Source organism: Periplaneta americana, chromosome 10 (genome assembly GCF_040183065.1).
Source record: "Periplaneta americana isolate PAMFEO1 chromosome 10, P.americana_PAMFEO1_priV1, whole genome shotgun sequence".
Lineage (NCBI taxonomy): Eukaryota > Metazoa > Arthropoda > Insecta > Blattodea > Blattidae > Periplaneta > Periplaneta americana.
Genome location: NC_091126.1, coordinates 177,570,590 through 177,587,793, shown reverse-complemented (window position 1 = coordinate 177,587,793; position 17,204 = coordinate 177,570,590). Strand labels below are relative to the sequence as shown.

Here is a 17,204-nt window from a genome sequence, read left to right as displayed (position 1 = left end):
ACACCCGTCCAGCCACGGACGTGGAGAATTTACCCTGAAACAAAAGAAGAGTGAGGAAGAATTAAGTGAAGTACAGCTATGAATTGTATTTACTGAAGAGAGGCAAGCTAAAATAATATAATTAATACAAATAAATAAATAAATAAATATAGAATAAAATATATCAGAGAAAGTTGAATATACAATAATGTTTAATAAACTTGAGGACCTAATGAACGTCCGGGTTCTCTAAAAGCTATTTGTAAGTATTATTATTACTACTATATTACTTTTATTAGTGTTATTATTATTATTATTATTAATATTATTATTATTATTATTATTATTATTTAAGGTGTGAGATGAAAGGAACTGGTCATCTTACTCCATTATCTCTTGGCTTTGTTGCTTCATTTATGTGGTGCCTTGTTGGTGTCACTTGTGAGATTCAGACCTGTCTTCGTACAGTTGACTATACAACAACAACTATTATTATTATATCATCATCATCATTATTATTATTATTATTATTATTATTATTATTATTATTATTATTATTATTATTATTACGGTCAGTTGTGGATGAGAATCTTCTATTCATTTTTTCTCTTGAAGAATATCAAACAAATTGTATCAATTGTTTACTGGCGGCGTCTGTGTGTTTCTTCGACGTGATCCGGGTTCGATTCCCGGCCTGGTCTTGATGGAATTTGTTGTGCACAAACCGACGTTGCAGAGGACTTTCTTCGGAGTACTCCTATTTCCTCATTCATTTCACAAATCTCTCGCTCATTTCATCTGTGAATTTTAACAGCGAAAAGTACCGTTTTTGGGTAGTGCGGGTCTCTGATGATGGGAGTATATAAGGACTAGGAGCTCCGGTCTCTTAAGGCTGGGTCACAATAAACTGGGAAAGAAAACGGCAACGAGAATGAGAACGGAAATAATGTTAAAATAAATGTACTTAAATGTGAACGTTCACAATAGTTAATTGTGAATCCTCACATTTAAAAACATTTTAACAATATTTCCGTTCTCGTTCTCGTTGCCGTTTCCGTTCCCGGTTTATTGTGAACCAGCCTTTAGGCTAGTCACGTTCTCGTCTGGATGGGACCTGGCTCTGTCAATGCTAGTGTAATGTGGCCCGCCTGTCAGCATTGGATTCACGTCACCTATGGAACAGCATAATAGACCTAGGCCTATGTACATGGGTCCGGCTTCTATCTACAATATTCAAATTTTAAATGTCCTAGGAAGATTACAAGTTTGCTATGCTACAATGTACCGTGTGGGCAATTGTCGACAGTACCAGCTATGAACAGAAATGTAGTGTTACTAATAACAATTGCTCCAAGGAACAGTTATTATATTACTTTTGTAGTACTGATTCTTTGCAAATATTCACTTCATCTGTAACTATGAGATGTCGCAGTGACCGGAAAATAAATGGTGAAGTCCCTGGAAAATGGGAGCGACACCTGTTAGGGAGAAAATTCGACAGAAAGACGTCATAGTTTTCAAACATTATTGGTCTATAGTTGCGTGTCTTAGGAAGTAAACAAATGAAACTGCGCTTAAGATTCACAGATTATACGATTATATAACAAATGTAAAAACACCAAGAAGATAAACTTCCTCGTACAAATAAAGCTAAATGATGTGAGAAGTCATATGAGAAGCTGGTGATGACAATTTTCAAATTTAAATGTTGTGGTATTTCACAAAATTTTCATGAAAAGAAATATGCAGATTATGTTCATATATAAATACTTTAAACACACTAGTGAAAATGATATATTTTTTTTCCATATTAGTATTGCCGACTTAAACTGGATCGTCAAGCTTGTGTTCTGGTTGCGCATTGCTACCTCCATTTCGAAAGTCAGTTGCATTTTGGTCCCTTCGTCCACTCAGCCTCACGTCAAATTGAGTTCCTGATCTTACCCGGCGTAAAAGGCGATGGAGAGTGGTGTCCATCACAATATGTCATTCTAGTGCCGAGGTCACGAAGCGTGGGACTCTAGCTCCATGTCCCGTGCGCCTTTATGACTTATAAATGGGCCATCTTTTACCTGATATTATTGTTCCTACGTGTACGGTCGTAAGATATTTTGTTAGAAGACGTGAAGACTCTAATGAAAATTAGAGAAGTGGGAACCATCGACTGCTAGAACAAGGAGTGCTAACTATCCAAATGTAAAAACAATACTAAGGTGCCAAGAATTCACTCAAGACAGAAGCGGACCACTAGGTGTACTGTATACCTTGTATGACAACGGTCTCATTTTTAATACTATTTCCATGTTATTCAACAAATTTCAGACAATTGTATTTTCATACAAAATTATTGTGTAAAAGTGTGGTAGCTGAAGATGTAGACCTACCAAGAGTTATTTCTCCAGATGGAAGTGAAATTTCTTGTCCTTCAAATAGGGCACGTGTGTGAGTTCTTGTGTTTTAAATATACTTTGTTGCATTTCAAACATACGACCAAGGAACTCAGAAGTAGACGAGTGTATAATTTTGATTAACTATAGCCTAGCAATGATATTTGAACAAGCGAAGCAATATTATTCTTAAAACAATTTAGAATTTGTCGACAACTCTGATAATTAAGCTTGCTTGTAAGCTTACTAAACGGAGTATTGCATAAACAAAAATATTTTGAAAAAAAAAAAAATAAAGACATTTCTTGCATTGTAAATATACTACAGGATATGGAATTTCAAAAATGAACAACGAAATTAATTTCACGAACGATAAATATCTCGTGAAAATAAGGGAGCTTGCACTGTACCACCAAGTATGAAACCAAAGTTGATTACTTTGGAAGAGACTATCGGAATGCTTTAAAAATATGAAAATATTTGTCTGTAGGATCACATTTGTATATAGGCTAATTTGACGCACTAGTTACTGCACGTGTAGTGAACAATGACTGGCAGACGAGTGGCATCGTGATGAAAGATATAGCCTAAACAGCGTTGAAGTCCAGAGCGCTTCTATGCTTATAAATCTGAGGAATTAATAGAAGACAATGAAAATATAACTATGCAGCCAAACATTAAGCATATTCTCAATTTATGCTTTAAACATTGCAATTTCAGAGACATGTTGAAGACTTCTATGTCAGAAATACTCTTGGCACGGGTGAGAATAACTTTACGATGTAATAAGCTGTTACATTTGGTATGCGCTACGCTAAATGGAGGAATTTACACTAATGTTAAAAATGTTACTCTTCAGAATAAAATATAATGAGTGTATTGTAAGAAATAGGCCAACGTACAATGGAAAGTAATAGACAATTGTCACTCTACTTGAAATAAAGTGAACAAATAATCCCTAATGCCACCACCATCACCATCACCACCACCACCACCACCACCAGAGAGAATCTTGCAGTAATATTTGTGAACAGTGATGGAATGATAGACTGTAATAAACATGGCAATGTTAAACGTAAGCCAGTAATAGAGAAACAAAGAGAATACAAGATTACGTTTTATTGGAGCTAGACAATTTAATGGTGTTCTTATTAAATATTGAGTCCCTTTCTTACGGCAAGATTACGATTGTCCACGAGGAAAACAAAAGGAAGAGTGAAGGGATTTTTAAGGGGGAAGGAACAATTTTCGCTATATTATACTTCAACTATTTCAACGTCTTTTTCCTCAAACTCTACGAGTCCTTTGGAAATAATAATTAGCATCACACATACACTATCTGTACTATCTGTACGTCGCCAAGCAATTGTAATTTTTTGAAAACCTAATAGTTATTTTTTTAATTATGAACATTTATTGTCGACCTGGTTGGCGAGTTGGTATAGCGCTGGCCTTCTATGCCCAAGGTTGCGGGTTCGATCCCGGGCCAGGTCGATGGCATTTAAGTGTGCTTAAATGCGACAGGCTCATGTCAGTAGATTTACTGGCATGTAAAAGAACTCCTGCGGGACAAAATTCCGGCACATCCGGCGACGCTGATATAACCTCTGCAGTTGCGAGCGTCGTTAAATAAAACATAACGGCGCCAACATTTATTGAGTAGGCCCTAATCCGGGAAACGTTTACATAATAACTCTAAAAGCACTTAAGATATTTTACGGAAACTTTGCATACTTAATATAATTCTTCCATGTGAACAACATATACAATACTCGGAGGAGCATCGTTTCAAATCGTATTATGTCCAACTCAATTTTTTACACGACTGACGAAAAACTGAATTACTCGTAAACCGGACAAGTTTTCAAAACACTACAAAAAACCATTTTTAAGTACTTGTTTCACAGTTTACAAATATGACGACTTTGAACCATCAGACTTCACAGCATGAAAGATAAATAAATAGAAAGTAACAAATTTAATTTCGTCCACTGTTGGACTTAATACGTTTTGAAACTATGCTCCTTTAAAGGATCTTTAACATAATATATACAGTTTATGTAGCCCTACATGAAGGAACTGTACATGCATGCAAATTCCCATTATAATATCTAAAGCAGCTTTTCAAGCATAAGTTAAATGCTGTCCGGCTGAATAATATACTCCACAGATTTCCATAATTAAAAAGAAACTATTAGGTTTTCAAAACATTAAAATTTCTCAGTAATGTACAGAAAGTAAACGTGCCAATTTCTATTTCCAAAGAACTTATAGGTTCTGAGAATAAAAGAGTTAAATCACAGTAGAATTATACTAGCGAAAGGTGTACTCCCCTCTTAAGAAGAAGAAGAAGGACACAGAGACAGAACTAACAAAGAAGGAAATAGACTGGGAATGGTTTTCATTTACACGTCAGTTATCATTAATGATTAGGGAGATAATAATTGTCACCAATTTGTCTCCACCATGTAAAGGGAAATGAAAATGTGGGTTGTGATGCACATGTGAACGTGACGTGCAAAGCACAACTCGAACAACAGTGGTTCGCAATATTCAAGCATCTGTTAAGAAAGCGATGTGCGCGAGATCTGCCCAGCCAGACCCAGTTTCCTTTGAGACGCATCTAGGTTAGTGGCTTTACCAGCCATGCCATCACTCCCAAGAAAACACTCATTTGGAAGTCCGTCACATCAAGACGTGGATGGGATGCTGTGCGCTCCCAATCTTGCACTCACAATGCCCTATTCAAACTGTGAAAAGGGATTAATTTTCGGGCTTGTGAGCTGGCTAACCGCTCCCACTGTCTCCACTTGTGGGAATTAATTACTTGGCCAGTACGCTTCGCCCCCTTCCTCCCCTCGCACATTCAGGCAAATAACTGCGAGTTAGTGAATATACTCGCCAGTCACGAAGGCAGATTGCTAACACCACTACAGAGGCCTTCCTCCACAATCAATGCAGCCAACAAAAGGGCATGAAAAGAAATCTTTCGAGTTGTTTCATACTCATAAAAAGGTGGCTCATTACGGCACACATATTACGATCGTGTTGTCGTGACTGGATTATGCAGTTCTGTAATTCAACGTAAGAGAAACGTGATAACGGCCTTTTGTGTTCGATGCAATTCCGATCTCTCAGCTGCATGAGAAAGAAGAAGAAGATGCTTTTGATTGTGTAATGAGATTGGCATTTATTCGAGAAAAACTTCTAGTTCGCAAAACCAGGTTCGTTGAATGGAAACCATTGCCTATTGCCTAATGCACGCACACATCTCTACGTCGTTACAGGGACATCGATGAATCTGACTTAATACCACGAAAATGGAGGTGTGAGAGTGATTGGGCGTGCATCGATACCTCGAACGACTAGGATTTCAACTTGTTGACAGAATTTTTTCATCACATCACGCCTCATGTGGACATTTGATACAATCAACTGCACCATCGCAATGCCAACTCCGTTAGTATCTATAATGCAGTAAATATATTCCTCGAGACAATCATGGAAGAAAGAAATAGACAAAGAAGCAAACTTCCTTGCGTTTTTCGTCGACAAGAAGAAACACTCCCATGAATAGAAAGAAAAGAAATCCGCAATATCTTGTGTCTACAAAAGAGGTGTGTGATACAATTACTTATCAGGTAAAGGAAAGACTTTCTTTCACTGAATATGTGTCAGCGGCCAAATTTTTAAATAACAAATTGCATACCGGAACTCTTTCCTTCACCCGAATTTAATTAAACTATCGAAGCTTAACTTCTGAGCTGCAAATTGAACTGCCTGTTTTGTACGAGAGGCAAGAATCCCACAATATCGCAGGGCTTATGAGCACGAAGTCATGTACACAGCAACCGTGCAGAGTGTTCACTCTCCTCAAAATAATAAAATTATTATTACTTCCATTATTATTGCTGAACCTGAGAGATGTTTCTCAACGCTGAAAAGAGTAAAATCTTTTCTAGGAAGTACAATAACACAAGATAGTCTTGCTGCCTTGGCAAAATTAAACATAGAAAACGTCATGATTGGTAAAGATTTTAATGATAAAATGATCAATAGTAAAGAAAGGAGGCTGCACTTCGTATACAAATAATATTGTGAATGAAGCAGTGAAACATCTCTGATCTTATTAAGAACACAATGCAATATTGGATATTTTCATAAATCTTTGTATATATGTATATATTGTTTGGCAACTTCAAGCACAATGAAACGTATCAAGAGCACCAAAAAGCAAATTGCACCAATGTTTGGTTATGGCTTTAGCTCCAATAAATTACACTCAAGAAATTTATTAATAATATAAGTTTCACTGTTATATGTGAAAGTGCTACATGCAGACAATTATTCCAGTGCAGCCGTTTCAAACTATTAGCTCAAGAGCCGCCACTGTAATTGATATATCTTAAATAAACATTAGTGTAATCAAACGTCCTGGAATGTCTCAAAATATTTTAGCACATTATGTGCTGTATACGAACGAAATGGAATGGATGTATATTATAATAATTTGTGCCAATGGCTTTTAAGTACCCAGGTGATGAGATAATAGATATAAACGCGCTGCTCTTTCAAGAATGGGCATTTCCGAAGCAGGTCTACGAATATTTCGTAGCAGGGTGATGTCTAATAGCAGAACACAGATTTATAACGCCGCACTGCGAGGGACAAGTTAAAAAGCCCAACTCCGTGGAGACCACAGCTTACGCAGCCTGACATGTATAAAACAATCCTGGAACCATATGCTTGTTCTGCAACACGGCCATCTGGTGGTTTCTGGCGGACTCGGTGTTGCCGTATAATAAACCTGTCAATTGACTGAGACGAGACGATGATGAGCGAGAGAGGTCGCAGTGAGCGGGGAGCCATAAACACACATAATACACATTGCGCGGAGCGGGGGGACAGGGGCGAGGCGTAATTGAAAGCTGCAGCAGGCAGGGGTGGGCAGAGCGGGCCGGCCGCCACAATGTTGCCGTGGCTCATCACTCCTTGCCGAGTCGCTCGCTCGCTCTGTTCATTTGTTCCATTTCCCAGCTGACGCCACGACGCACAGGTCCACAGAACTGAATCTCTTAAAATGTTTTGCGTCTTCTTTCTAGCGTGTTGCGTTGTGGATGGCGAATCACTAGTGATGCAGCCATTTCTGCCCGGGGTTATGGCAACGGAGTCTTCGGCGAGCGTCGCGACGGCTGCTACTGCGGGGGCGGCAGCGTCGGCGGCGACCACGGCGTCGGAGCGAGGACGTGCGAACTCCTCCAGCTCGGCTGCCAGACCGCTCACGTTCTCTATAGCGAAGATCATGGAACCGGACAAGCGGGTGTCAGAGCCGGTGCTAACGTTCCCCCAGCTCCCCTACCCCGTGAATCTGGACTCCGCCTTCAAGAAGTACGTGCCCGCGTTCCGGCCTCAGGACTTGCTCCACCAGTACCCGCTGCTCTATTACCACCCCAACCACCTGCTGAGGGTGTCTTACCCGGCGAGCTCGGGCGTCCCGGTAGGACCCTCGCCGATCTCCGTGCCCGCCGCGGAATCCAGCCCGGCGGGCGCCAAGGCGAGCGGGCAGGGCCCCGTGCCCGGCGCGGGATCCGAACACAAGACCGCGACGGCGGCGGCGTCGGGGTCGCTCTCGCCGAAGCAGCAACAATCGCAAATCCAGCAGCCGCAACAGTCTCCGGACCGGACGGCGAAGAGGACTGCCTCCAATGTGGCGGCGGCGGCCAAGCAGAAGAGCTTCACGTGCCCCGAATGCGGCAAGGTGTTCAACGCGCACTACAACCTCACGAGACACATGCCCGTACACACGGGCGCCCGACCCTTCGTATGTAAGATCTGCGGCAAAGGGTTCAGACAGGCGTCCACGCTCTGTCGGCACAAGATCATTCACACGGCGGAGAAACCGCACAAATGCCAGACGTGCGGCAAGGCGTTCAACAGGAGCTCCACGCTCAACACGCACACGAGGATCCACGCGGGCTATAAGCCGTTCATCTGCGAATTTTGCGGGAAAGGATTCCACCAAAAGGGCAACTACAAGAACCACAAGCTTACCCACAGCGGCGAGAAGGCGTACAAATGCAATATTTGCAACAAGGCATTTCATCAGATATACAATCTCACGTTCCACATGCACACCCACAACGACAAGAAGCCCTTCACGTGCAAGATCTGCGGGAAGGGCTTCTGCAGAAACTTCGATCTCAAGAAACACATGCGGAAACTGCACGAGACCAACACGACGGGCAACACGCTCGTGCAGGCGCCTCCCGCGCCCTTCCCCAGCGTTCCTCCGTCGGGAAGCCACGCGTTCATAGCACCGTTCCTGCTCCCGCCCCCGGGACCGGCCTACATCTCTAAGATATTGTGACCCAGTCACGGATGCTGCGCCTCCATGCCGACCCTCATGGCCCCCTCCGCCGGCGACGCGCGGACCAGAAGACTCTACCATTCCAAGCTGTGAATTGTTACACTTGTGAGGGAAGAACACTTCAACACGTTTCAAACTAAAACAATTTGAAGACATTGTGATTTACTAATTGGAATTTTGGAGACTGTTCAAGTAGACGACGTGTTCTGAGCACGCAGTCTTGCAGCTGTGTTGTAGTGATCTCGGATGACCAGATCTGCTTAACGACCTAAAAGTCTTGAATCCGTAACAGTCTTCGAGCTATTTGTGCATTTGTCATAGTCTGTAATATGTAAGACAAACCAAAATATTTTCCTTTACACTGGAAGTCCAAAGATGTGTGATGATATTTATAATTCCATGAGATTCTATTAATGTAATAATTTTAGCCGTTTTGTGGAAGACATGAAGCTACGTGACCATTCACTGAATACGTACTGAATGTGGTATTTCAGCAAACAACGATTCGAAATGTCGGGACAAATATTCTTATAAATATATGCGCAAGCGTGGACACTAAACCCCTGATTCGCTACAGCATCATTTCGCATCAACCTAGTCCATTAATTTGTAAAGTAAAATGCTACCAATTCAATAGTTGTAGGAATACTCACACTTGTTTAATGTCCACGTGTTATAAAGGAAAATAGTTAATTGCACATATTAAGACTTTATTTCCAGCAGAATGACATACAGTGCAGGGACAAAACGTTACCTATTTTCTTACTAACTACTATGCATTTTACACAATATCTGACTTCCCAGAAGAACAGGCTACATTACCAAATACCGGTACAATATCAAATAATAATGAAGCTTAGATGAGAATTTTAATACTCTCATCAAGATTAATTACCATAGTGGATCATGTATGGTAGTCTAGTTAATTTTATTTCATTCCTCAATTGAAATGTTTTCCTGGTCACGCATATCGAAACAGATAATTAGTCCACAACGTTGTAATATAATTGGGAACTGCTAAAACCAAAAATTAGACAGGCCTCCTGAAGGTGATACATCTCACGATAAATTATTGGTAGAAATGGGCCTTCCAAAGTCAGCAATAGTCATCACCTTCCATGTGAAAAGAATAGATCGCATTTCGTCCGACGTTTATTTTATTTCATTGTCATTATTATTATTATTATTTTTTTTGCTGCCAGACTTCATAAGAAAATAATTAAAATAATTTCCTATTACATTAAACTACACATTGGCAAATCTAGTCTAATGCGCTGCAACGTAAGATATTTTTATAGTGGTCACGTGTACCTAGGCTTACATAATACTCTACTAGATCTAATAATTTATAAATGAACTTCTGAAGTGAGGTTACACTTCTACTTATTCCCAAATTATCCCCCTCCGTGTTTTAAAGAGGTGAACAAGGCTATTGTTTTTCTTCGTAGCTGTTGAAAATATTCGCAAACTTCAATTAAGTTATGACAAACGTACCACGCATCTTTCAAAATCAAATTTAAATGGTGCCGAAACAATATGGCATCACACTCAAATGAAATAAATCAAATCGAAATCATGAAGTCCTTTTCGTTGCAGAGCACATTTCATTGGACCATTGACATATTTCATATCGTTTTGTGCCATTGGTCACGACACAAACTCGAATCTCTGTGGCTGAAATATCTCACATTCCCAAGTGATAAACAATACAACTAACTACAGTGTCCGAATTTCAAATATGCCTACATGAAATGCACGATGTAGTCCTAATAAATGTTGAGTTACGAGGTGAGCAGTTTCGACTTTATATTTTCAAGTACTTACGTTTTCATTTTATTTTGCTACAATCTGAAGAAATGTTACCTAAAAGCAGACGATTACGAGTAAAGTCGAACATTTCTCCCCTCCTCTGGAAATCCGGTATTTGTGTTGACGTCATTACGAGGAAAAGAAGCGCCCTGAGTCTGTAGTGCCAACCGATGGGGCCGTTCACATGAAGAGCGGAAGACAGACGGGCCTTGCACAACTTTTGGGCGGACCTATGGCATAATAAGCATGCTTGCTTATTGTAAGGGCAGCAGGGGGCACGAGGGGCCCGCGGGGTGCGGGATGCCATTGTAGTAGCGGATTAAATGTTTTCTTGCTTCAGTCGCCTGGAAAAGCCTCCCAGAGCAAGACTTTACTCTGAATGGAGGCTCCCCAACCAGAAGCTCTCGGAGTCCGACTGAGGAGACCAAAGATTTTAATGCAAATGTGAGTGCAATACGTACACTAATGCGGATTGTGTATATCAAATGAAGAATGTACATTATATATAGATATATCGTGTTTTTATATTAATTGGACATAAATTAAGAATTTGATGTTGGAATAGCCTACATGTACTGTATCTATAATGCGATTAATAGTTGAGGTAAATACTTTGTGTAAAGTGTGCATACCTTGTAAAATGACGAACGAAGTGTTTTCTAAGTTAGAATTTTCCAACTGAGCACGAGTTCAAATTAACTCCCATATTCATTCTTTATTTTACAAAGAGGGAGTTACTGATATTTTATTGTATTTTCCTGAGTGGTTTCAGTTTCAATGGAAGACGAACATAAAAACAAGCTGAGATCTTGACCTTCGCTTATGCGTTTGCACCTTTCTCGATTGGGCAGCCAAAAGGTTGCGGTGGACTTCTCTCGGAAGACATCAAGATTCCTGAAGATGGGCCAAGACTCCGAATTGGATATTAATACTTATTAATAAATATTACATGGTTCCTGAACCAATCTTCATTTTTCTACAATTTCTTATGCATGTGCACCATGTCCTACACCATATTTGTATCTGATGGATGTAAGAAGACGTACAGTAGTTAGGCCCTGTTCCAAGATAACAACAATTTCATAACAGACACATTTCCAGGTCCCAATATCCACGTCAGCTACTTAAGTTCTCTTCTGATAACAACCGAAGTCCTCTCACAACTCGATGCAGTGATAGAAGTGACAAGTCTAACACAGTGATTAAAAATCTCGTTACAGATTTTTTCTAAAATAAAAAGTGAAAACATGTTTATATTTCAGCACAACTAGATCATTATTTAATAGACATTCATCTTTGAACAATAATCACCAAAATTGATTATTTAAGTTTTTATTTTAGTTTTCTGCTTCAAGTTGTTTAATACAAAATAAAGTAGGCTACTGTTCTGTTATCTGTAATATAACAAACTCAATATTTCTGAAAATGAGCAAAAATTGCGGTGACCGTGGTTTGGAGATCCAATCTGCTGCTCTCTTCTTTATGGTGAGCAAATAAGCAAAATAGCCTCTATTGGAAATAATAGATTATGTGTAACGAAGCATTAAATACAAGAAAATTGTATCAGGTTCAAGAATTTCCACAACCTACAAAATGGCCTACTGTGAAGTAAATATTCTTACACTGAAGTCTAATTTACCTCACAACTTACAGTATATTGTAACAACTTGACTTGCGTTAAATTGTAATAACAAATACCGGAGAAATCATGGCGGGCTATATTAACCTATTTCTCTCAAATGCCGTTCAGTACAACGGACGAGTAGAGGAGAGGATTTCCTTTTTCCAAATCAGTAAGGAACTCGTGGTAGCCTACTCTTCCCACCAACAGTGAATTTCAACAACATTCCAAGTCAATCAAATCTTTCGAACTTACAATGTTACATTTTGCATCATCTTCAATAGAATATGTCTCTTTAATGCGATGTCGTTCATTCTTAATCTTTTAATTTTAAAATACATTTTTCTAAAACTTATTTCAACAAAATTTCAATATATCCAATTTATAATGTAAATTTAAATGACAGAGCACAAATTTAGAAAAAAAAATGAAACAACTTCAAAATAAATGTTCAAGAATAAATAAATTATCCTCATACCTTTGAATAATGTAGTGCATAAATTTTCACAAGGAATATAACCTAACCTTTCTTCGTTATGCGATTTAGATCTAGACCCACATCTTAGAAGGAATGTGACTATTAACCTAGTTCACAGTGTCCTCAATATTTTGATTATCGAACATTACAAAGAAAGAAACTTTTTGCAACTAAAAAAAAATATTAACCAAGGACAAACAAATCAATTTTTAAATCACCTAACATTCAACAATATTACTGATATGTGGGTCTGGTTAAAGATAAGTAAATCAATGGAATAACTGAAGGTAAGTAGAAAAAAGGTAATCATATTTCTGATATACAATTTTCAAGAATATATGAGCATCTACTAGGCAAGGGATTTTTAGGAAACAAGCAAAATGTATATGCTATTTTAGTGCATACAGAAACATTGTCTACGATGCGGTGGGACGAAAGACCCTGTTCCAATCCCGAAGGGACGCTTGGTACTCGCCGGACACGGTAAGTAAGCAACCTGCTCAATCACTCACTCATATAGGGCAGATCTAAACTGACCACCCTGCCCCATTATCTTCTGGCTTAGTTGCTTCATGAGTGATGCCTTATTGGTGTCACTTATGAGGTTCAGATCTGTCTTCGCACAGTTGACTAAACAACCCTACTATAAAATTTACATTTCAAACGGTATACATATTTGTAAACCTGAGCAGTAGATGCACAGTACACGCCTACACACACCACTGGACACTAAAACTTCATGGTAGATAAGTGTTACGAAGCTCATATAACCTGTAGGCTAGACCTCCTTTTCATACTATCTATACATTTCGCAACAAGTGTGATCCAATTATCATTTTGAGAATCTTACTGTTCTAAATTTAGACCATGTTATTGAAAAATTAACCAGAAATATACTCAAGTCTAAATTAAATATTTATGTATACATTCAACACATGTGTCATTAATTTTGCACACGTTTTAATAACCTAAATAATTACATATTGAATTTATAATGTGTTTCTCTAGTTATAAAATTCGGCATTTAAAATACATAAATCATCGGTTAATATTCTTATTAGTTAACCATGGGTATCTAACCACGCATTGTAACCGAGATTGGTGCATTCGGCCATTGGACTTATAACAGCGCCCGAATATCCCCAACTTTATCTTCAGTTGGAACGTGTCTTTTCCTCTTCCTCTGTACGTCACAAACTGAACCTGTTGTAGTCACTTTTTCATCAACTTCGGAACGCAAGATTTTGTAGGAATGTTAGACTCAGGATATGGAGAAACGAGCGCTGAGGGACTTCCGACGATTTTGGAATAGAAAATGGCCGAATTTCAAAGCGACTTTTTGTGGAGATGCATTTTAAAACTTAAGTATTGTATTGGTAATTGTTTCAACTAAACTAATTGTATAGAAATATGGAAAATTAAGTCTGAAATGATACGTCCAACGTAATGCGAATGTAAACGTAGTGCTTTCTAGTCAATGAAACGATTGTAGTCACATGAAACACACGATGTGACGTAATGTGAAAAAACGCAGAACTGTTATTAATTCAATAGCCATTGAAAAACATCAACTAGAGCATATAATACTAGAATAAATACACAAATATCACAATGTAACTTTCTTTCCAAGCCCGCCATTATGGTAGACACCGACACACTAGAACTGCCAACATAAAAAAAAAAACAAAAAATCACTACCTGTTCAAGACCGCCACACCCATTCGCTTTCACCGTCATCATCAAGCACACCGCCGACCGGAATAGAGTGCCTTCACGTCTTCTATAAGTCTCTAGCAGCCGCGAACAACCCTTCCTCCATTAAATATTTTCAAAGATGATCACTCAGGTCTTCCTTGCGCACGCCTCCCTGAGAAAGACGTCGTCTAAAGTCTTGATTTTTCTGAACCGACGCATGCGAGTTCAAATCGGAACTAGTCTACACGAAAAATAGTGATTGGTTTCTATAACTGCGAGGTGCGATGTCTGAAACCACTCACTATCTCTCGTGTAGTCCGGATTTGTGCGAGGTGGGCCTCGCACCACGCAAGTCGCATGCGTCGGTTCAGAAAAACCAAGGCTTTAGAGCTCGCCAAGCGTTCTCGATTAAATTCCTGGTGCATGCACCGCTCTCCGGATATATAAACTTAAGGCTGTGATTCACAGTCAAATGACGGAAATTATGAACATCTAGGTTGTCACACCCTTTCCAGCAGTCCGCTATTATTGTGGTTTGAGCGGCGACATGTTTCCGAATAAGACGAAGCATAATATATTTGTCCCTCTTATTATTTGCACAAATCTCCAATCGCACTTCCTTAGTCTCACGATTTAACATACACAAAACCCAAGAAACCTCAACAAGACCGGCCTCAAATTTCCTACGCCCAATCTTACATTCCTGGTGTTGTGGAAGAGAAGGCCTGATGGCCTTAACTACACCAGAATAAATAAATAAATAAATAAATAAATAAATAAATAAATAAATAAATAAATAAATAAATAAATAAATAAATAAATAAAAATAAATAAATATAAATAAATAAATAATTAAAAATAAATAAATAGATAAATAAAAATAAATAAATAAATGAATACATGAATGAATAAATAAATACATAAATACATGAACGAACAAACAAACAAACAAATAAATTCATCAATTTCCACTACATGATTCGGTCCTCCAATGTTAGGTTCGTTCTTGTAACGGCGATCTAGACTGTCTGAAAAAAATATATTTATAAAACTTACAGCAAACAAAAACCTAAACTAAGCTGTCACAGATTCGTGTATGCAACGCACAACAAAAGCCTAAGCTATCCTAACCTAACCTGTCAAAGTTTCGTATATGGAAAGCATAATAAAAGCTTAAACTAACCTAACATAACCTGTCACAAATTCGCCTATACATGGCGTAACTAAAGCCTAAAGTATCCTAATCTAACCTATCACAGTTTCGTATATATGCAAAGCATAATAAAAGCTTAAACTAACATAATCTGTCACAGATTCGCCTGTACAAGGCATAACAAAAGCATAAACTATCCTATCCTAACCTGTCACAGTTTCGTATATGAAAAGCATAATAAAAGCCTAAACTAACTTAACCTAACCTAACCTAACCTAACCTATCACAGATTTGCCTGTACAAAGCATAACAAAACCCTAAACTACCCTGTCATACATAATACGTAAGAAAAATATATGGTTTATTTAACGACGCTCGCAACTGCCGAGGTTATATCAGCGTCGCCGGTGTGTCGGAATTTTGTCCCGCAAGAATTCTTTAACATGTCAGTAAATCTACTGGCATGAGCCTGTCGCTTTTAAGCCATCGATCTGAGCCGGGATCGAACCCACAACCTCGAGCAGAGAAGGCCAGCGCTATACCGACTGCGCTACCCAGGCCGACATAATTACGTAAGACATACTAGTCTAAACTAATCTAACCTGATATAACACTTCATTTTCTTACATCTACTCACTTCCCTGAGGCATGGAAACCAATCCGCGATCGTTGACTAAGCTGTAACTGCTACATTCGACTCGATACACTCCCTTGTGGTTTGGTAGTAGGGAAACTTAACTGGAAAACCGTAGGCCTACCATTACAATAAGAACTCTTTTGGTCGACTAACTCGAACGACTGAAAATTGTGTTATTTGGAGACAATTTAAACGTTCCGTGAACCTCATGCCGGCGCATTTTTTTTTTTTTTTTGGCAAATATACCGTATTTGATTCTCCTGCGAAATTGAGGATACAGCAATTCTCCACAAAGTGAACACCCATATTTGCGGGAAGCAGACCTTTCTCTCGGCACCACAGCTGCGCTTCATCTTCAGTTTTAACAATGCTGAGCTTAGTAAGATTAAGACATCCACCTACGGCAGCCATTTTGATAACTATGAATATATATTTTAAATTACCCGCTCAAACATCCCGCTGGAACATTGGAAACTAGGGCGAAACGTTCGTGATGTCTCGTAAGATATGTAAGACGGCTGAAGAGAAGTCACTCAACGCTCGTCAACCCAATTCCCAGAAGCAACTAACTGCTGGGATGTCTTGTAGAACTGGCTTCCCACGCTGCGGCGGGCCGGCGGCGGAATGATGCGAAGTTTCCTCGTAAAATGAGAGCACTGTGTCATCAACAGGAAGAGGACCAGTAACAATCTCACACCATCTTAAATTTTGTTTTATATCAATATAATGTTGTTTTATCAATAAATTACACTTCAAATATGTTCATGTTTTCCTACTTCATTGTCTATTTTCACTCTTCTAATTATTTTTCAGTGAAGGCGAAAACTATGGTCATATTGATAGTGAGCGAAAAATAAGTGTGTAATAAAACTGTCAGCAGAAAGAAGTTGTGGGCAAGAAATAGTTGTTCAAAATGTGTCGTGGGTAAAGCAAGCTATGGACAAAATAAATTCTAATCGTAAAATCACTGGTTTTAGTAGCTACAGTCTTTTAGTCTGATATTTAACAACGCTGTATCAACTAATAGCTTATTTAGCGTCTATGAGATTAGTGATAGTGAGATGGTGTTTGGCTAGAT

General features: G+C 39.0%; 1 protein-coding gene across 1 annotated transcript in view; it reads left to right on the top strand.

Moving 5' to 3' along the window:
• LOC138708210 (fez family zinc finger protein erm-like) overlaps window positions 1-11,942 on the top strand; it is a 133,726-nt gene extending 121,784 nt beyond the window's left edge. The window contains exon 2 of the mRNA XM_069838522.1: window positions 7,469-11,942. Coding sequence (XP_069694623.1) covers window positions 7,501-8,733 — 1,233 coding nt within the window. The 5' untranslated portion in view covers window positions 7,469-7,500 and the 3' untranslated portion in view covers window positions 8,734-11,942. The remainder of the gene's footprint in view (window positions 1-7,468) is intronic.
• Window positions 11,943-17,204: the final 5,262 nt, after the last annotated feature.